The sequence below is a fragment of the Pipistrellus hanaki genome (assembly GCF_964339955.1).
Source record: "Pipistrellus hanaki genome assembly, chromosome: 2".
Lineage (NCBI taxonomy): Eukaryota > Metazoa > Chordata > Mammalia > Chiroptera > Vespertilionidae > Pipistrellus > Pipistrellus hanaki.
The window spans coordinates 196020068-196040539 of record NC_140504.1 but is presented as its reverse complement, the minus strand read 5'-3'; the positions used below and the strand labels follow the sequence as shown (position 1 = coordinate 196040539).

The 20472-nt window shown below is 64.2% G+C and overlaps 2 protein-coding genes across 6 annotated transcripts in view; both read left to right on the top strand.

Moving 5' to 3' along the window:
* The window catches only part of TMEM201 (transmembrane protein 201), a 186721-nt gene that overhangs the window by 69301 nt on the left and 96948 nt on the right, over window positions 1-20472 (top strand). The window lies entirely within an intron of this gene.
* Window positions 1-20472, top strand: part of PIK3CD (phosphatidylinositol-4,5-bisphosphate 3-kinase catalytic subunit delta) — a 53481-nt gene that overhangs the window by 30903 nt on the left and 2106 nt on the right. For 2 of the 5 annotated variants that reach the window (XM_084875759.1, XM_084875758.1), the window contains exons 3-23: window positions 6975-7145; window positions 9861-10089; window positions 10168-10397; window positions 11227-11406; window positions 12245-12394; window positions 12765-12854; window positions 13917-14138; window positions 14996-15092; window positions 15176-15306; window positions 15879-15929; window positions 16383-16550; window positions 16620-16741; window positions 16848-16991; window positions 17306-17405; window positions 17503-17681; window positions 17930-18042; window positions 18176-18254; window positions 18760-18927; window positions 19367-19490; window positions 19592-19737; window positions 19910-20042. In XM_084875759.1, coding sequence (XP_084731885.1) covers window positions 7005-7145; window positions 9861-10089; window positions 10168-10397; window positions 11227-11406; window positions 12245-12394; window positions 12765-12854; window positions 13917-14138; window positions 14996-15092; window positions 15176-15306; window positions 15879-15929; window positions 16383-16550; window positions 16620-16741; window positions 16848-16991; window positions 17306-17405; window positions 17503-17681; window positions 17930-18042; window positions 18176-18254; window positions 18760-18927; window positions 19367-19490; window positions 19592-19737; window positions 19910-20042 — 2997 coding nt within the window. In that variant the 5' untranslated portion in view covers window positions 6975-7004. The remainder of the gene's footprint in view (window positions 1-6974; window positions 7146-9860; window positions 10090-10167; window positions 10398-11226; window positions 11407-12244; window positions 12395-12764; window positions 12855-13916; window positions 14139-14995; window positions 15093-15175; window positions 15307-15878; window positions 15930-16382; window positions 16551-16619; window positions 16742-16847; window positions 16992-17305; window positions 17406-17502; window positions 17682-17929; window positions 18043-18175; window positions 18255-18759; window positions 18928-19366; window positions 19491-19591; window positions 19738-19909; window positions 20043-20472) is intronic. The other 3 variants (XM_084875762.1, XM_084875761.1, XM_084875760.1) reach the window with 3 other exon arrangements.

The following is a 20472-nucleotide window of genomic DNA, read 5'->3' as shown; positions in this document are numbered from 1 at the left end:
GATGGGAAGAGTGCCCGTGCCCTTCTCTGCGGAGACGGAGCGCTTGGTTAGAAGCACTTTTTAGAATATATATGTTTTTACTGATGTCAGAGAGGAAGGGAGAAGGAGAGAGAGAGAGAGAAACATCAGTGATGAGAGAGAATCATTGAACGGCTGCCTCCTGCTCACCCCACACTGGGGATCAAGCCCACTGACCGGAATCGAACCCGGGACCCTTCGGTGCGCAGGCCGGCGCTCTATCCACTGAGCCACACCGGCGAGGGCTAGAAGGACTGTTTGAGGCTGAGAAGGACCCGGAAGTAAGCCCAGGCCAAGAGGCCAGGTGCGGACTCACCTCCGGGCAGGACAGTGCAGCAGCTCGGCCCCTGCTGGTCTGCAGCTCGGCCCCTGCTGGTCTGTGTCCTCCCGGCCGGAGACACTTGGACGACGTGTAGAACCACCTTCTAGGAGTTTCTGAGGCCCCTGGGGCCTCGGGGTGTCACTTTCAGCTCTGAAGCCGGGCGCTGGGCAGAGGTTCTGTCTTGGGATCAAAGAGCGTCTCACGCTGTGGACAGAGGGGCTGGTGACCCGGGACCAAGGACCAAGGCTAACGGGGCCTGTGGGCCCCGAGCCGGACATGAGCGCTCCAGGGGCACTGCCCGAGGCCCCGATGGCGAGGGCGCTGGGGAGGAGGGGGTGTCGCTCAGGGAAAGGGGCACATTTCTCTTCCCCGAGGCCCGGCCCGCGCCTGCTGGCGGCAGCACCCAGCAGCCCGCGCTGTCCGTCCACGGAGGCCGGGGCTCCGGGTCTCCTGGTCGGAGCGGCGGCCACGTTTGCGATGACTCAGGAGATGCCGGCTCAGAGCCCGGTCCGTCCCGGAGTTTCCGAAGGAATGAGAGGAATTTCTTAGCAGGTCCGCCAGCCCCGGGGGCCAGCAGACGGGCTGCAGCCCCGTTCCCAGCCTGGAGGGGGCGCCCGCACCCGTGGCCTGCCCTCCCGCTTAGAAATCAGTCCGGTGGGAACTGCTGGCCGGGGGAGGGGACCTCCGTGGGAATATTTGGGGGGAGTCGCCCGTTCTCAGAGGAAGTGCTCGCCGGGGATGGAGGGTCCTGGGACGCAGCCCCGCAGCCCCCCAGCCGGGTGGCCGTTTCTGTGCGTGTGCTGGCCAGAAGGGGACGGTGACGGAAAGGAGCTGAGCTCCTCCCTGCCCAGTTGCCTTGGATGTTTTACTGACAGTTCAGAGGTGGACAGACACACGCCTGCCTGAACGTCTGGACGGCTCAGAGTGAGGGAGGATCAGTTGCTCATGGTTCATCTTTGCTGGGTCCCTTGTGCCTCGAGGGTGGTCCCACCCCTCTCTGACCCTCTGTCTCTGTCTCACCTGCCCCCAGGGCTCCGCGTCTGTGTGTCACTGCTGCCCCCAGGTCACAGCCCGTGACCCTAACGCCTTCTCCCCTGGCGCCAGCCTGGCCCCACCCTCTGTCTGTCTTCCCTGGGTGTTCAGTCAGCAGCTCAGACTCACTGTCTGCGATGTGACTCTGGCTGTTCTGTTGCCCCCAAACGTGGCTCTCCCTTACATGTCTCCATCCTGAGAAATTTCCACCCCCAGCCAGTCTCCCAAGCCCAAACCTGCTGTCATCCCACCTCCTCACTCCCTGTCCCCCATCTTTTTAAAAATATAAATTTTAAAAATTGATTTCAGAGAAGAAGGGAGAGGGAGATAGACACATCGATGATGAGAGAGAACCATTGACTGACTGCCTTCTGCACGCCCCCTACTGGGGATCGAGCCCGCAACCCGGGCATGTGCCCTGGACCAGAATGGATACTGGGACCCTTGGCTGATAGAACTGAAAGTGCAGGGATAGAGTCAGCTTCAGGCATGGCTGGATCCAGGAGACCAGAGGCTGTCCTTGGGCCCCCCGTGGCCTCTCCGCCCTGAGCTCTGCTTTTCCTCTTCTCAGGCCCCGACCCTTAAGGGCAGCAGAGGTCACCCGCGCATTAGGTACATATTCTGTGTTTTCTGCTTCCCCAGGGGGAAGTCCCCAAAGAGATCCAGGTGTCAAAACCCATCGCACGGATCTGACATTCCCACGCACATCCTGGAATCGCTGTAACGATGATGTGCAGTGATGGGCTGGGCTTGAGTCCCATTCTGGCTCCAGTCCCCATGCCAGGGGCAGGGCAGGGTGGGGTCGGGGGGGAGGGTGGTGGTGGAATCTGGGGCTCCGATGGGCTTGGCCTGGGGCTCAGGCCAGGAGTGCAGTGAGCCCATTGGAACCCCTTGGACTGAGGATGTGTTGAGTCTAAAAAGTCCCCCTCTTTCAGATCAAGAAACCCCCAAATTCCCAGCACCCAGAGTCCTCATTCCCTGTCCCCTGAGGTCACTGCTCTCCCCCAGGGTGAGGCCATCTCCTCTGCATCAGCGGTGAGCTGCCCACGCCGCTCTCTGTGGGAGATCCTGAGCGCACACTCTTCAGCCAGCTCCACGCTTGTGCAGATCATTTTTTAAAAATATATATTTTATTGATTTTTTACAGAGAGGAAGAGAGAGGGATAGAGAGTTAGAAACATCGATGAGAGAGAATCATCGATCAGCTGCCTCCTGCACACCCCCCACCGGGGATGTGCCCGCTACTACACGCCCTTGACAGGAATCGAACCTGGGACTCTTCAGTCCGTAGGCAGATGCTCTATCCACTGAGCCACACCGGTTTCGGCTGTTCATTTGTATCGTGTGTGGCTAGAGCCCGTTCTTGCCGCTCTTCCCCTTCCAGGGGGAGCGGACAGTTCATTTCCATCCAGGGCTGGTGCGCACTGGGCGGTCCCCAGGCCGGGCGTTAGGACCAGCGATGCCACAGGCTTGCGTTTCCATCCGCTGTTTGCCCAGGAGCGGCCCCCCGGGCCGGAGGGCACAGCGGATGCTGTCAGTGTGCCAGTGGCCCTGCCAGTCTGTGTTCTCGGGCCGTTCGGAAGCCCTGCATCAGCTGGTGTCTGTGCCCCTGCAGGCTGCAGAGCCGGGCTCGTCGGCAGCGGCCCCGGGCCCTGGGCCCACAAGGCGGGAGCCCGTCCCCCTCCTCTGCCCTCGTCCGGCGTCTGGTCACCTGCCGCCCACGCCTTCCCGAGGCTCCTGGTAGGAATGAGGTTTTTGTTGTTTTTAATTCTTACCCAGTGCTATGCTTTCTATTTATCTTGGAGAGAATTACGGTGAGAGAGAGAAAATCATTGATGTGGGAGAGAAACATGGGTCAGCCCATAGAAAAGGACTGTATGGGTCCCAACCAGGGATCAAACCTGCAACCTAGGTATGTGCCCTGACTGGGAATCGAACCCGCAACCTTTCGACACTCCCCCCCACTGAGCCGCCAGGCCAGGGCAGCAGTGGGTTTTTCCATCAGTGCTTCCCTGCATTCCCGACAGGTGAGCGCAGTGGGAAGCTCCGTTTCCACGTAGAAGAGGGACTGAGGCGGCCTGCGTCTCGGGCCCCGTCCGTCCCTCTGGCCGTGGCCTCGGGGGCGAATGGCCGGAGTGGTCCTGACTCCCCGCGCCCGCAGGAGCCCGGGAGTGTGGTAACGGGTTCTCCGGCTGCGAGGAGCCCGGCATTTGAATAAAAAGGAAGCGTGCCCTGGCCAGTGTGGCTCAGTTGGTGGGCGTCGCCTCATGCACGGAAGGGTTGCGGGTTGGATCCCTGGTCAGGGAACGTGTCCAGGCTTCCGGCTCCATCCCCAGTGGGGCCTGTCGGGAGCTGCCGATTGATATTTCCCTCTCTCATCAATGGTCCTCTCTTTCTAAGAAATCAATAAAGAAATCTTTTTCTTTTTACGTTCTTTCTTAAAGAAAAAAAAAGAAAGAAAGAAAGAAAAGAAGCCTTTGGCCTGGCCATTCTCAGAAAGAGGAACCGGATAGGATGTGGTTTGACAATCAGGACGGGATCTCGGCAGGTAGTGTCCTGTAGTGTGCACACTGAGCTGCTCCCTCTGCAAGCCGCCGAAGGCAGGGCCGGCCAGCCTGGCAGAGCCACCGGAATGTGTGTCTCTCACTAAACATTCCCTTTAAGCTTTTTAAAAGAAATACATTTTTATTGATTTCAGAGAGGAAGGGAGAGGGAGAGAGAGATAGAAACTTCAGTGATGAGAGAGCATCATTGATTGGCTGCCTCCTGCACGCCCCCCAACTGGGGATCGAGCCTGCAACCTGGGCATGTGCCTTTGACCTTGGCTAAAGCATAAGCTTTTTTTTTTTTTTCTTTTAAGAGAGAGTAGAAGGGAGGGCGAGAGACACAGAGAGAAACATCGATGTGAGAGAAACACATCTATTGGTTGCCTCTCATATGTGCCCCAACCTGGGGACCGGGATGAGCCTGCAACCCAGGTGCGTGCCTTTGACCTGAATCGAACCCGGGACCCTTCAGTCCACAGGCCGACCCCACTAGGGTTCCTTTCAACTATTTTTTACAAGTCACTTAAATCTAGAAGGATGTGACTTTACGTTAGGGAAGTATTTTTCTAAAGAATAAAAATCATAAAACATAAGAAAAGGTTGAAAACTTGTCTGCATTAACATTAAAAAATACTCATCAAAAGAAAATCCCCTCTATAAACAAAATAAAAAGGTGACTCAGATATTTCCTATGCGTTTAAGCAGCAAAAGAATTCCATCTAGATTACATACAAAGAAACTCCAAGCTCATAAGAAAAGGACAAATACCTGCACAGCAACAGGGGCCTCGCCTCTAAGCAGGCTGTTTGGAGATTGGCCCTTTATGGGAAATCAGGGAGATGCAGACTGTAACCACGGGAGCACCTGAGGCCTGCTCGGTCGGCAGGAATGAGTGAGTCTGTGAGGTGTCGACGAGAGGAAAGCTGTGTTGCTCTTGGTCACGGATGTCGCCGTTCACTTTGGTGGCGTCAGTGACGGCAGCAGCTGCAGCAGGTCACACCGTGACCGGGCCGCCCCTCGCAGTGTGTGCCCCGGCCTCGCGGAGCTCCGAACATAGGATTGAGGAATGGCATTTTATTTCGTTTTAATTCGTGTACATGTAAGGGTGGGTACTTGAATTCCTTTACTTGAAAACTTTTAAATGTATCTTTAGAACAGTTTGAGTCTGTAAGCCTACTTTTTCACCTGCCAATTGTATGAAATCCACTTAGAGATGAATATTTCTTTTTGTGTGTGTGAATCCTCACCTGAGGATACTCTCTCATTGATTTTTAGGGGGAGGAGAAGAGGGGGGGAGAGACAGAGAGAAATGTCGATGTGAGAGAAACACCGAGATTGGTTGCCTCCTGCACGCACCCCGACCAGGGCCCTGGCTGGGGAGGAGCTGCAGCCAAGGCACGCGCCCCTGACCGGAATCGAACCCGGGACCCTTCCGTCCACAGGCCGACGCTCTGTCCACTGAGCCACACTGCCAGGGCGAGAGGAAGATTTCTGATGAAAACCTATTGTCTGAATCGTAGTGTGCACAGCAAGTATAGATTACACAGCAGATTTCAAAATAAAATAAATGTAAAATGTCTGCTTAGTAATTTTTCTATCTTGATAACATAAAAAATGACCATATTTTGGATATACTGGGTCAAGTAAAATATATTGCTAATTTTAATTTTACCTGTCATTTAATTATTTTTTTTAAATGTGGCTATGGTAACTCTGACATTACATATCTCTCACTTTATATTTCTCTTGGACAATACTTATCATGACTCTGACATGCACACAAGGAGATACGAGCAAGAATATACATTGTAGCCCACCTGGCGTGGCTCAGCGGTTGAGCGGTGACCTGTGAACCAGGAGGTCAGGGTTCGATTCCCAGTCAGGGCACATGCCCGGGTTGCAGGCTCCATCCCCAGTGTGGGGTGTGCTGGAGGCAGCCGATCAATGATTCTCTCTCATCATTGATGTTTCTATCTCTCTCTTTCCCTCTCCCTTTCTTTCCGAAATCAATAAAAATACATTTTAAAAAAGAATAGGAAAAAAGAAAAAGAATATACATTGTAGCATTGCTTTTGTAATACATAGAGTAGAAACAAACCTTGAGATTCATCAACAAGAGAAGAGGTAAATAAAATGTGGAAATACCACAAGTGTTAAAAAGAATGAACTAGAGCCACGTGTATCGGCATAGTTTTAAAGCAAGCAAACATATTAGGAGTTATTTGTGGATACATATTTTTAAAAATATATATTTTATTGATTTTTTACAGAGAGGAAGGGAGAGGGATAGAGAGTTAGAAACATCGATGAGAGAGAATCATCAATCAGCTGCCTCTTGCACAGCCCCCAGCTGGGGATGTGCCCACAACCAAGGTACATGCCCTTGACCGGAATCGAACCTGGGACCTTTCAGTCTGCAGGCTGACGCTCTATCCACTGAGCCACACCGGTTTGGGCCTTGTGGATACCTATTCGTATAATACCAGTCTGAAAACATCCATGGACGTTATTCATAAACAGCCAGAACGGCACCCTGGGGTGCTGGGGCCCTTGGAGACATTGAGTCTGTGCCATTTTGTTCCTGGGGAGGGGGGTGCCTGAGGGGGTTGGTAGGACTGAGGTGTTTGAACAGATTGTTTCATGGCCCAAAGCCGTTGTCAGCCGCTCGGTGTGGTTTCTGGTGAGGAAGGCTGAGCGCTGTCGCCTTCGGTCCCTCCCCGTCCCGGGTGCCGGCCACGTGGCTCCTGGGCCAGGGGGTGGCCGGGCGGCTCTCCCGGCGGAGCCCCTGAGAAACGGGCTTGGGACTGGTCTGTTGGTGGCTGAACTTGGGCCACTGCTGAGGGATGTGGCCGAGGAGCCGCCGTGATGAGAGGTGGCTCGGCCCAGCCGGGCCTGGGCCGCCCCAGGCAGGAGGAGGCCCGCGGGCGGCCAGCCTCGGGGGCCCAGCCCCGCTCCGGAGCCTCCTGTGGCCCAGGTCCCTGAACCCCGTTTCCCGGAGGGTCCCCGCGAAGGCCTTTCCGCGCCCGCCGGCGCTCACCGGCTTCTCCCCTTCCCAGGACGCCCGGTGTCGGAGTAGTGAGAGCAGGATGCCCCCGGGGGTGGACTGCCCCATGGAATTCTGGGCCGACGAGGAGAGCCAGAGCGTGGCCGTGGACTTCCTGCTGCCCACAGGGGTCTACCTCAACTTCCCCGTGTCCCGCAATGCCAACCTCAGCACCATCAAGAAGGTACCGTCTAGGCCTCATTTACTTATTTCTTTATATTAACCCTCCCCCGAGGGTATCTTCCATTGATTTTTAGAGAGAGTGGGGGGTGGGGGGCGGGGAACAGCGATGTTTCACACTGACTAGTTGCCTCCTGAACATGCCCTTCCTGGTGCCGGGATCCAGCGTGCAATTGAGGTACATGTCCTGGACCTGAATCGAACCCAGGACCCTTCAGTCCAAGGGCCGAGGCTCTGTCCACTGAGGCAGGCCAGCTGAGGCTTGCCCTTGAAACTCGTCCTTAGCGTTTGGAACTCAGAATGACAGACCCCCACACTCACAAGCGTACTTTCTCAGGTGTGAGAGCCTCGGGCGGGAATTGTGAGTGCCCTCAGTGATGTGTAGGAGTTGTTTAAACACTTGCAGTGAGCCTGCCTCCATTCCTCACTCAGCTCGCCTGCAGGTGCCTGTGAGCCTCAGGCTGTGTGCCCCCGCGGCCCTCCTCGCCTGGCCTGGGCCACCGAGGGCTCCATCCAGGGCCACCGAGGGCTTTGCTGGTCTTTTGTCTTCAGGGCTGTCGTCCTAGTAACACATCCTCGGAAATCGTATTTTTGGTTTTTCGTTGAGTAATCTTCTGGGTAAATGACTGAGTCGGGAGATTAGACATCTGGAGGGTATTTGGTAGTGACTGGCTTGTTCCGCTCACAGAGTGTGACGTGCCACAGGCAAGACCTTAGCGCAGGATTTTAAAAGCTACACTTGGGAGCAGAGCAGAAAAGGAGAGAAGCAGTGGTGCCATGGACCAGCCTTGAGGGTTTTTTTTTGTTTTTTGTTGTTGTTTTTAATCTTTTCTTCCTGGAAGATTTCTTTAAACATTAAATTTTTTTTTTTTCTATTTCAAAAGTAATATGGACCCATTGAGATAGAGGAACAAGAAAAAGTAGAAGGAAAGAATTATCTATGATCCAGTAGGAGGAACGAATTATCTGAGAAAACCACAGTTAGCCCTTCCGCTGTTCGCTGCTTTCTCTTTTGTATACAGTACAGTGTTGTTTGTAGTGATAAATCCTGATTATGAACTCTCATATCCTTTTGTTTCAGAGCTAAAATGTCACATCTTTTTCATCTTGTTAACTTTAAGTCAACATTGCTTTAAGGTTAATCTTTTCTGCTTTCAGAGCTGTACATGTATGTGCATTCACATGTCAGCACTGTGAACATACCGAAACACGTGTGTCCCGGCAGTCTCACCTCACGCCCGTTCCATGGCAGTTTCTCCACGTGGTTGTTTAGGCCACAGGCCGGAGAGTGAACGTTCCAGGCCTTGCTGGCCAGTCATGCTGTCATGGCTGCAGCCAGCAGCTCTGCCCCGTAAGGCCGGGGCACCCCCAGACAATATGTAAATGAGGGGGCGTGGCTGCCTTCCAGTAACCTGGTGGTTTGCGGAGTCCTGATCTATATCATTCATATGTTTATGATTTATTTTCGTTAATCCTCACCCAAGGATATTCTTCCCATTGGTTTTTAGAGAGCATAGAAGAGAAAGTGGGAAGGAGGAAGGGGGGGTGGAGGCAGATAGAGAGACATCAATTGGTTGCCTCCTGCACACGCCCGACCAAGGCCAGGGATCGAACCTTCAACCCAGGTAGTGCCCTTGCCCGGGAATCGAACTTGTGACCCTTTGATGCGTGGGCCGATGTTCTACCCACTGAGCATACCTGCCAGGGCGCTGTGCTTATTGTCATTTCTATGAACCGGGTTTGATTACACCGGCTGACCCACACTTTCCGTCTTTCCCTCATGGTGAGGCCTCTCGGAGTGCTCTGCGGCCCAGGAACCCGTGGGTTCTGGGTCCCGCCCCATGTGATCCCTCCTGGGTCATGGCCTTAATTACCCGTCCCCCTGGGGGACAGCCAAGGCTGGTCTCCCCTTTTCCTCTTCCCCGGGACCTTTGCACTAACCCCTGACTGTCAGAAGGCTCCCAGCAATCCCTGGGCACACCTGCCCGGAGGCACACAGCCCACCGAGGGTCTCATGGCCCCTCAGGGCGTTACACTGTCCTGAACTGTTTGCCAGCATTTACATTCGGGGTGATGAGCCCCAGAACGGTTAACTGGGAGTGCGGGGGTCACGCCCGGGAGATGTAAGAGCGCTCAGCTCCAGATTCCAGAGCTCCAGAGGAGGGGTGGGGGCCTCCCGGTGACCGTCCAGGGTCTGGAGAGGGTGGCCGTCTTAGGATCTTGCCGTTGTCTTTTTAATTTTATTTTAAAATATATTTTTATTAATTTCAGAGAGGAAAGGAGGGAGAGAGAGAAACATCAATGATGAGAGAGAATCATCGATTGGCTGCCTCCTGCACGCTCCCTACTGGGGATCGAACTGTGACCTCCTGGTTCACTGGTTGATGCTCAGCCCCTGAGCCACCCGGCCGGGCGCTCTGCCTGCTGGTGCGGACGCCCAGGCTGAGCCCACCTCCGCCCGGGGCCCCTGCCTGCTGGTGCGGACGCCCAGGCTGAGCCCGCCTCCGCCCGGGGCCCTGCCTGCTGGTGCGGGCGCCCAGGCTGAGCCCACCTCCGCCCGGGGCCCCTGCCTGCTGGTGCGGACGCCCAGGCTGAGCCCGCCTCCGCCCGGGGCCCTGCCTGCTGGTGCGGGCGCCCAGGCTGAGCCCGCCTCCGCCCGGCGCCCGGCCCCGCTGTCGGTCAGAGGCTGCCCCCTGACCGGTGCCGGTGCCGTCCCCAGGTGCTGTGGCACCGAGCCCAGTATGAGCCGCTGTTCCACATGCTCAGCGACCCTGAGGCCTACGTGTTCACCTGCGTCAACCAGACGGCGGAGCAGCAGGAGCTGGAGGACGAGCAGCGGCGGCTGTGCGACATCCAGCCCTTCCTGCCCGTGCTGCGCCTGGTGGCCCGCGAGGGCGACCGCGTCAAGAAGCTCATCAACTCGCAGATCAGCCTCCTCATCGGCAAAGGTGCCTGGGCCCCTGACCCCTGACCCTCTGACCCCCTGACCCCGGCCCCGACCCCTGACCCCTCCCGCCCGCCCGCAGGCCTGCACGAGTTCGATTCCCTGCGGGACCCCGAGGTGAACGACTTCCGGGCGAAGATGCGGCAGCTGTGCGAGGCGGCGGCGGCGCGGCGGCAGCAGCTGGGCTGGGAGGCCTGGCTGCGGTACAGCTTCCCGCTGCAGCTGGAGCCCGCCGCGCGGGCCTGGGGCGCCGGCGCCCTGCGCGCCCCCGGCCGGGCCCTCCTGGTCAACGTCAAGTTCGAGGGCAGCGAGGTGAGCGCTGGCCCCGGCCTGCTCCGGCCGCTGTGCCCCGGGGTGTGTCCTGTGAGACTCCCGTCCCCGCCGGCCCCCGATCCACTCTCCTCTGCAGCAGCAGGCACTGGGTGTTTGGGGGTGTCCACCAGGCCTGGACCCCTGGTCCCCGCCGGCCCCCGATCCACTCTCCTCTGCACCAGCAGGCACTGGGGCACGGCCTGCTCCGGCCGCTGTGCCCCGGGGTGTGTCCTGTGAGACTCCCCGGCCCCGCCGGCCCCCGATCCACCCTCCTCTGCAGCAGCAGACACTGGGGCACAGCCGTCCGACCAGACAGTGGCCAGCGGCCTCCGTCCTCGTCCGTCCCCTCACTCAGCACCCTTTCCTGGCCGCCGGCCCTGTGCCTCCATCGGAGCCCGCTCTGCGGAGCCCCGTGGTGGGGGGGGAGGGCCCGGGGCAGCCCCTCTGCGGAGCCCCGTGTGTGTGTGTGTGTGTGTGGGGGGGGGGGCCGCGGGCAGCCCCTCTGCGGAGCCCCGTGTGTGTGTGTGTGTGTGGGGGGGGGGGGGCCGCGGGCAGCCCCTCTGCGGAGCCCCGTGTGTGTGTGTGTGTGTGTGTGGGGGGGGGGGGCCGCGGGCAGCCCCTCTGCGGAGCCCCGTGTGTGTGTGTGTGGGGGGGGGGGGGGCCGCGGGCAGCCCCTCTGCGGAGCCCCGTGTGTGTGTGTGTGGGGGGGGGGGGAGGGCCGCGGGCAGCCCCTCTGCGGAGCCCCGTGTGTGTGTGGGGCCCGCGGGCAGCCCCCCTGGCCCCGGGCCGGGCCCCTCACAGGCGGAGGCTGACCCCCCGCTCCCCCCAGGAGAGCTTCACCTTCCAGGTGTCCACCAAGGACCTGCCGCTGGCACTGATGGCCTGCGCCCTGCGCAAGAAGGCCACCGTGTTCCGGCAGCCGCCCGTGGAGCGGCCCGAGGACTACACGCTGCAGGTGAACGGGAAGCAGGAGTTCCTGTACGGCAGCTACCCGCTCTGCCAGTTCCAGGTGCGCGGCCGCGCCGGGGGAGGCCGGGCGGAGGCCGGGCGGAGGCCGGGGGAGAGGCCGGGGGAGAGGCTGGGGGAGAGGCCGGGGCAGAGGATGGGGCAGAGGCTGGGGCGGAGGACGGGGCAGAGGCCAGGCAGAGGATGGGGCAGAGGCTGGGGCGGAGGCCGGGCAGAGGATGGGGCAGAGGCCAGGGTGGAGGCTGGGGGAGAGGCCGGGGCGGAGGCTGGGGGAGAGGCCAGGGCAGAGGCCAGGGCAGAGAACGGAGGAGAGGCCGGGGCGGAGGCTGGGGGAGAGGACGGGACAGAGAACGGGGGAGAGGCCGGGGGAGAGGCCAAGGGAGAGGCCGGTCAGAGGCCAGGGCGGAGGCCGGGGGAGAGGCCGGGGCAGAGGACAGGGGAGAGGCCGGGGCAGAGGCCGGGGGAGAGGCCGGGGCAGAGGACGGGGGAGAGGCCGGGGCAGAGGACAGGGCAGAGAACGGGGGAGAGGCCGGGGGAGAGGCCCGGGCAGAGGCCGGGGCAGAGGCCTGGTGGAGGCCGGGGCGGAGGACAGGGGAGAGGCCGGGGCGGAGGCCGGGGGAGGTGGGAGAGCTGGTTCTTGGGCCCCTTTTGAGCCTGATGAGCCAGGCCTTTGGGGGTCACTGCGAGAGTGTCCCCTTGCTGGGCTGACCTCCCTGTGAACAGGGAAGGCTCTGTGTTGGGAGGAGGGCGGGCGCGGGGGCAGCCTGGGGAGAGGCTGGGAGGCTGGGATGGGCAGTGGTTAGCGTAGGAAGGTCCCGGCAGCCAGCTGTCCAGGGAATGGCTGAACGGCTCACCGCCGCTCACTGCCCGTCCCGTCTCAGTACATCTGCAGCTGCCTGCACAGCGGGCTGACCCCCCACCTGACCATGGTCCACTCCTCCTCCATCCTTGCCATGCGGGACGAGCAGAGCAACCCTGCCCCCCAGGTCCAGAAATCGCGCACCAAGCCGCCCCCCATCCCCATGAAGAAGGTGAGCTGGCCCCACGTGCTCCCCCCCCCCCCAGGGTGTCCAGCCCCCGCCTGGCGGGCAGCACCCGCTGGCAGAGGCCGGTGCTGAGGGGCTTTGAGCCGGGCAGCCACCGCGGCCCTGAGCGGGTGGTTCCGGGCAGCCAGCCTCCGGGCCGGGCTCGGGTGCCCGCCTCCTGCTCCCCTGCTTCCTGCCGGGAGGCAGCGCTCCCTGCCTGCAGAGCCCGGTGCTGGGCCCCGAGCCGCCCACACGGCAGGGTTTCTGGTAAAGAGGATGGAGGCGGGATAGGTGCCGGGCCTCACCACAACCCTGCATCCCTCCCCCCCACCCGAGGCCCGGGCCCGGGCCCTCCTGAGGCCTCCTCTCCCCGCAGCCCTCGTCCCTGTCCCTGTGGGCCCTGGAGCAGCCGTTCTGCGTGGAGCTGATCCAGGGCAGCAAAGTGAACGCCGACGAGCGGATGAAGGTAGGGGGCTCGGGCCGGGCGGGAGGGGGAGGGGGGCGGGGGCGGGGAGCGGGTGTTTTTTGCACAAACAAGGTGGCTGTGGCTGGGGGGGCGGCGGAGGAAGGGGGGGGTCACATGAAAGCCACCTGACCACATTACCCAGCATCCCAGCCTGGCTGGCTGCGAGCTGCTTCAAAACAGGAAGGGGGGCGGGGGCAGGCCGTGGCCAGAGGCCGATTCGGAGAAACGGGGCCCGGGGAGTTCTGGGTACTGATCTGGGGAAGCTGTGGGGCCGGCCCAGCCGGGACGTGGAAACCGCACGCAGCTGGGGGGGCAGCGGGCGCTGGAAGGGGAGCCGCTCCAATGGGCTGGGCCTTTTGGGGTTCCGGGGGGGGGGGGCGGGTGTACAATGCCTGCCCGGACCCCTGGGGCCAGGCCCACACCCCAGCTCCCCGGTCCTCGTCCTGGGACAGCCTGCTCCTGCAGGTGTTATTGTCCCATTTGCAAAATGTGAAACCTGGGTCCCAGAGGGTGGGTCTCTTTGGGGAGCACTTTTTGGGGGGATTTCATAAGCAGGCAGGTCTGGGTCTCCCTGGCAGAATCCTGGAGGTTGGATGCAAGCAGCTTTCTGCCCCAGCAGAGCTGGAGGGGGCAGGCCTTCCCCAGCCTCAGGGGCTCCTTCCCCAGCCTCAGGGTCTCCATCCCCAGCCTCAGGGGCTCCTTCTCCAGCCTCAGGGGCTCCTTCTCCAGCCTCAGGGGCTCCTTCCCCAGCCTCAGGGGCTCCTGGGACTTAGCCAGGAGGGAGCCCTCAGGGTTAGAGCTCAAAGGTCCCTGAGTTCCAGAGGCCAGAGCAGGCAGCATGACCTGGGGCCCACTGTCACGGGAGCCGATGACAGTCCCCCATGCACAGCCCATGGCCCCCTTCCCTCGCCCCCCGTCCTCGTCCCCTCCCCCGTGGGACGCGGGCTCAGACCCCTGTGGAAGGAGGACCTCTGGGAGAGGCTCTGGCTTAGGCGGGGGGAGCCGGGCGGGGAGGGGCCGGCCGCTGCCAGCTGCCCCGTGCCCGTCCCCTCTCCCCCCCAGCTGGTGGTGCAGGCCGGGCTCTTCCACGGCAACGAGACGCTGTGCAAGACGGTGTCCAGCTCGGAGGTGAGCGTGTGCTCGGAGCCCGTGTGGAAGCAGCGCCTGGAGTTCGACATCCACGTGTGCGACCTGCCGCGCATGGCCCGGCTGTGCTTCGCGCTCTACGCCGTCATCGAGAAGGCCAAGAAGGCCCGCTCCACCAAGAAGAAGGCCAAGAAGGCGGTGCGTGCGGGCGGGCGGCCTCCGAGCCGCACCCTCTGCCCAGACCGCCTCCCAGCCTCCCACCCTGGGGACCCGCCTCCCAGCCTCCCACCCTGGGGGCCGCCTCCCAGCCTCCCACCCTGGGGACCCGCCTCCCAGCCTCCCACCCTGGGGGCCGCCTCCCAGCCTCCCACCCTGGGGGCCGCCTCCCACCCTGGGGCCGCCTCCCAGCCTCCCACCCTGGGGACCCGCCTCCCAGCCTCCCACCCTGGGGACCCGCCTCCCACCCTGGGGACCGCCTCCCAGCCTCCCTCCCTGGGGACCGCCTCCCAGCCTCCCACCCTGGGGCCGCCTCCCAGCCTCCCACCCTGGGGACCCGCCTCCCAGCCTCCCTCCCTGGGGACCGCCTCCCACCCTGGGGACCCGCCTCCCAGCCTCCCACCCTGGGGGACCGCCTCCCACCCTGGGGACCCGCCTCCCAGCCTCCCTCCCTGGGGACCGCCTCCCAGCCTCCCTCCCTGGGGACCCGCTTCCCAGCCTCCCACCCAGCCAGGCCCCGGGCTGAGGGTCTGGGTCCCAGGCTTGCTAACAGGGTGACCCAGACATATGGACTGGGCCTCTGGTCCCTCGGGAGCGGGGGAGGGAGGACACTGCTGCGGGGAGCGGCCTCTGAGTGACGGCCCCAGGAGGTGGCCGGCCGCTGAGCCGCGCTGACTCCCACCGCCGAGCGGGCCGAGCGGGCCGCTTTCTGGGGCTGACGCGGTGTGGTTCGGGGTTCCTCCGGCAGCTGGGAGTGGGGGGCGGAAGGGAGCCCCGAGGGGATCTGAGGCGGGGAGCTGGCCGGAGCCCGGGCCTGAGCCGCCCCCCACCCCCCGCAGGACTGCCCCATCGCCTGGGCCAACCTCACCCTCTTCGACTACAAGGACCAGCTGAAGACGGGCGAGCGCTGCCTCTACATGTGGCCCTCCGTCCCAGGTGGCCGGCGGCCGGCGGGAGGCGGGGGCAGGGGTGGCCCCAGTGGGGTGTCCCCGTGTAACTCCTCCCGTTCCCGTGTCCAGACGAGAAAGGGGAGCTGCTGAACCCCACGGGAACCGTGTGCAACAACCCCAACACCGAGAGCGCCGCCGCCCTGGTCATCTGTCTCCCTGAGGTGGCGCCCCACCCCGTGTACTACCCCGCCCTGGACAAGGTCAGTCCGGAGCGCCCTGCACAGGCTGGGCTGTCAGGTGAACCCCTGCTGCCCCGGGACCCCCCCCCCCCCGGCATGGCCCCTGCGCCCGAGCAGTGGTTCTCAAGGGACTACTCTGCCGCCAGGGGATAGCCAGACATTCTTTAAAATATATTTTTATTGATTTCAGAGAGGAAGGGAGAGGGAGAGAGAGAAACGTCAATGGTGAGAGGAATCAGTGATCAGCTTCCTCCTGCACCACCACCCCTCTCGCCCCCCTTGCCCTGGGGATCGAGCCCACAACCCGGGCATGTGCCCTTGACCGGAATCGAATCCAGGGCCCTTTAGTTGCAGCCCACCGGCCAGGGCCCCACAGACGTTCCCGGTTGTCACCACCAGGGGGAGAGGCTCCTGGCTTCCAGTGGGTGGAGGCCAGGGATGTTGCCGACCTCCCTCCAGCGCTCAGGACAGGCCCCCGCGGAGAGCCGCCGGCCCAGGGTCAGCAGTGCAGTCCCCCACCCCCCCACCCCACCCCCCGGGGCCCTGCGGACCGGCCGGCCCCGGGCCCCGCTGAGAGCCGGCCATCGTTGCAGATCCTGGAGCTGGGGCGGCACGGGGAGCACGGGCGCGCCACGGAGGAGGAGGTGAGCGGGGCCGCGGGCGGGGGGTGCGGGCGCGGGCGGGGTGCGGGGCGGCGGGCGGGGGTGTGGGGCGGCGGGGTGCGGGGCCGCGGGCGGGGGTGCGGGCGCGGGGCGGCGGGTGGGGGGTGCGGGGCGGCGGGCGGGGGTGCGGGTGCGGGCGCGGGGCGGCGGTGGCGGGGTGCGGGGCCGCGGGCGGGGGTGCGGGGCCGCGGGCGGGGGCGGCGGGCGCGGGGCGGCGGCGGCGGCGGGGTGCGGGGCGGCGGGCGGGGGTGTGGGGCGGCGGGGTGCGGGGCCGCGGGCGGGGGTGCGGGCGCGGGGCGGCGGGTGGGGGGTGCGGGGCCGCGGGCGGGGGTGCGGGGCGGCGGGCGGGGGTGCGGGTGCGGGCGCGGGGCGGCGGTGGCGGGGTGCGGGGCCGCGGGCGGGGTGCTCGGCCCGCTCAGCCCCCTGCGCCCCCAGCAGCTGCAGCTGCGGGAGATCCTGGCGCGGCGCGGCTCCGGGGAGCTGTACGAGCACGAGAAGGACCTGGTGTGGAAGCTGCGGCACGAGGTGCAGGAGCGCTTCCCCGAGGCGCTGGCCCGGCTGCTGCTGGTCACCAAGTGGAACAAGCACGAGGACGTGGCGCAGGTGGGCGCGGGGCGGCCGGGGGGCGGGCGGGCGGCCCGAGAGGCACCCCCTGACGCCCGGCCCCCCCAGATGCTCTACCTGCTGTGCTCCTGGCCCGAGCTGCCCGTGCTGAGCGCCCTGGAGCTGCTGGACTCCAGCTTCCCCGACCGCCACGTGGGCTCCTTCGCCATCAAGTCCCTGCGGAAGCTGACGTGAGCCGGGCCCCGGCTCCCCCGGGGGTGGGGACCGCCCTCCCGGGCCTCAGACCCCGTCCCCCGTCCCCCCAGCCACGAAGCTCAGGCCCTGCGCCTCCCGCAGGGACGACGAGCTGTTCCAGTACCTGCTGCAGCTGGTGCAGGTGCTCAAGTACGAGTCCTACCTGGACTGCGAGCTGACCAAGTTCCTGCTGGACCGGGCGCTGGCCAACCGCAAGATCGGCCACTTCCTCTTCTGGCACCTCCGGTAGCTGCCGGGCCGGGGGCAGGGGCTCCCGCCGCTGGCCTCACAGTCCGGGGCCTGGGGGTCCCGATGGGCTGGGAGGGCTGGGGGTCCTGATGGGCTGGGGGGCCTGGGGCTGGGGGGGCCTGGGGGTCCTGGGGCTGGAAGGGCTGGGTGTCCTGGGGCTGGGAAGGCTGGAAGGGCTGGGGCTGGGTGTCCTGGGGCTGGGAGGCCTGGGGCTGGGGGGGCTGGAGGGCTGGGGGTCCTGGGGCTGGGTGTCCTGGGGCTGGGGGGCCGGGTGCCCTGCCCGGGAGGCTCAGCCCCTTCTGCCCCCGCAGCTCCGAGATGCACGTGCCCTCCGTGTCCCTGCGCTTCGGCCTCATCATGGAGGCGTACTGCCGGGGCAGCACCCACCACATGAAGGTGCTGATGAAGCAGGTGAGACCGGGCCTGCCCGCTCCAGGCCGGGCAGTGGGATCACCTGGGCCAGCCTGAGGCCCGGGCCCGCTCACGCTGCCCTCCCTCCTCCGGCCAGGGGGAGGCGCTGAGCAAGCTGAAGGCGCTGAACGACTTTGTCAAGGTGAGCTCGCAGAAGAGCCCCAAGCCGCAGACCAAGGAGCTGATGCACCTGTGCATGCGCCAGGAGACCTACCTGGAGGCGCTGTCCCACCTGCAGTCCCCGCTGGACCCCAGCATCCTGCTGGCGGAAGTCTGGTGAGCCGCGCGGCCCCCCCCCCCCCCCCCGCCCTTGGGGCCTCGGGGCCGCTGACCCCCCCCGCCCCCCCCTCGGGGCCCGCTGACCGCCCCCCCCGCCCCCGGGGCCTCAGGGCCCGCTGACCGCCCCCCAGCCCCGCCCCCTCAGGGCCCGCTGACCGCCCTCCTGCCCCTGGGGCCTCGGGGCCCGCTGACCGCCCCCCCCCGCCCCTGGGGGCCTCGGGGCCGCTGACCGCCCTCCCCCGCAGCGTGGAGCAGTGCACCTTCATGGACTCTAAGATGAAGCCGCTGTGGGTCGTGTACAGCAACGAGGAGGCGGGCGGCGACGGCAGCGTGGGCATCATCTTCAAGAACGGGGACGGTGAGCGGCCGGGCCCCCCCTACCCCGGGCCCGGAGGGTGAGCCACGGACGCGTCCGGAGCGCGGGGCCCAGGCCGGCTGGGCGGGCGGAACCCTCCAGAAACTCTGATCTTTCCCCCGGGGCCGCGGCACAGACCTCCGCCAGGACATGCTGACGCTGCAGATGATCCAGCTCATGGACGTCCTGTGGAAGCAGGAGGGGCTGGACCTGAGGTGAGGACCCGGCCTCGGCCGTGCCTGCGCCGGCTGGGCCCCGGCCCGTGGAGCGGGGAGGGGTCCCGTCAGGGCTGACATGGCCACCTCCGGGAAATGGCTTCGCTGAGAAGATGGGCCCAGTGTCACTCGGGCCAGAGGGCCATGGGCCCCAGGCTGAGGGTGGAGGAGGCCGGCCCGGCGCTCAGCACCCGTCTCGCCCGCTGGCTGCCGTGTGGCCGCGTGGCGTGTGCCCCACACGCCCCTGGCCCCCGGCCCTGCTTCCCGGCCGCAGGCATCTCTCCCTGAGCACAGCCCGGCAGGTGCGGCCGCCGGCGTCCTGTTCTGTGCCGACCCAGCCGCAGCCTCCGGGGCCCGGCATCACAGGCTGCTCCAGCTGCGGCTGCTCCGCCCGTGGCCACCCACTCGAGCAGCAGCTCCTGTGGCTGTTCTGGGTGCGGTGAGCTCGGCGGCCAGGCAGCCCCAGGACAGCCGTTGACCATTGTCCGCCCTCCCCACTGGCTAGGATGACCCCCTACGGCTGCCTCTCCACCGGGGACCGCACGGGCCTCATCGAGGTGGTGCTGCACTCGGACACCATCGCCAACATCCAACTGAACAAGAGCAACATGGCAGCCACAGCCGCCTTCAACAAGGACGCCCTGCTCAACTGGCTCAAGTCCAAGAACCCTGGGTAGGTCCCGGCCCGGGGGGTACCCCGTCTTTGGGGACCAGTGTCCTCTCCTCCCCAAGAGGTGAGATTCCGGAGTCAAAGGTGAAGGGACAGGCCTGTGACTTCTCTGTGGCTTCTGGGCTCAGCCAGACCCTGCCCGGGCCTGTGTTGGGGTGGGGGGGTCTCCGTTCCCCCCTGTATCAGTTACCCATCGCTGTGTAACAGCCACCCCCGACTTAGGGGTGCTCGGCAGCCCTCATTGGTTGTTGGCTCAGAAACCTGCCCCTGACCTGGCCCAGCTGAGTGGCTCCGCGGGCACCACTCCTGCAGCTGCTGCCTCGCCGGGCCTGCGGGTGGGGTGTCTGGCCCGGGGCCGCCTCCTGCCTCGCCCCTCACTGTAGCAGGGAAGGCGGGCGCTGCAGGGCGAGGCTGTGGTTTCCCATCCCCCCCCCCCCCACAGGGAGGCCCTGGACAGGGCCATCGAGGAGTTCACCCTCTCCTGCGCCGGCTACTGTGTGGCCACCTACGTGCTGGGCATCGGCGACCGGCACAGCGACAACATCATGATCCGCGAGAACGGGCAGGTAGGGGTGCGGGGGGGCCAGCTTGTGGGGGCCCCGCCTTCTGGCCCTGCCTCGGCCCTCCCGGCTCCGGCTCAGTCTGTGCCCTGCCCTCCCCCCCTCAGCTGTTCCACATTGACTTTGGCCACTTCCTGGGGAATTTCAAGACCAAGTTTGGGATCAACCGTGAGCGGGTCCCCTTCATCCTCACCTACGACTTTGTGCACGTGATCCAGCAGGGCAAGACCAACAACAGCGAGAAGTTTGAGAGGTGAGGGTGCCTCAGACCCCCCCAAACGTCCGGGCCCCGGGGCCGCAGACAGGGCGCGGGAGGGTCCCGAGGGAGGGGCCAGGCTGGGGCGGAGACTGCGTCCAGGGCTGCTTCCAGGCCACAGGCCTGGGTGGAGCGGCCGGGAGGACCCAGGCGCCTCCCGCCCGCGCAGGTTCCGCGGCTACTGCGAGAGGGCCTACACCATCCTGCGGCGCCACGGGCTGCTCTTCCTGCACCTCTTCGCCCTGATGCGGGCGGCGGGCCTGCCCGAGCTCAGCTGCTCCAAAGACATCCAGTATCTGAAGGTAAAGGCCGGCGCGGGCCCCAGGCCTGTCTCCCGCAGTGCGACCCGGGGGGGCCTGTCCCTGCGGGCGGCCCTCCTGACTGGCGTGCAGCGGCAGCGGCCCGGCTGCCAGGGGCTCTTACTGAGAGGGTGGGTCCAGGGCAAGGTGACCAGACGTCCTGATTTTTAACCATTTGTCCCGCGTCCCGCGACGTTTCAAAAAAGTCCCGATTTCTTTAAAACGCTGCGGGACCAATTGTTAAAAAACGGGCCGTCTGGTCACCTTAGCCTAGGGGCCTGGGGGCCTGGGGGCTTGGGATCAGCATCAAGAGCTCTTCCCAGGGAGAGGCTGGGCCACTCCTCACTCCGCACAGCTGCCTGGAGGGAGCCGCGTGCGCCTGCGGGAGGCGGGAGGCAGAGGGCGGCCTCCGGCAGACCCGGCCTCAGCGCCC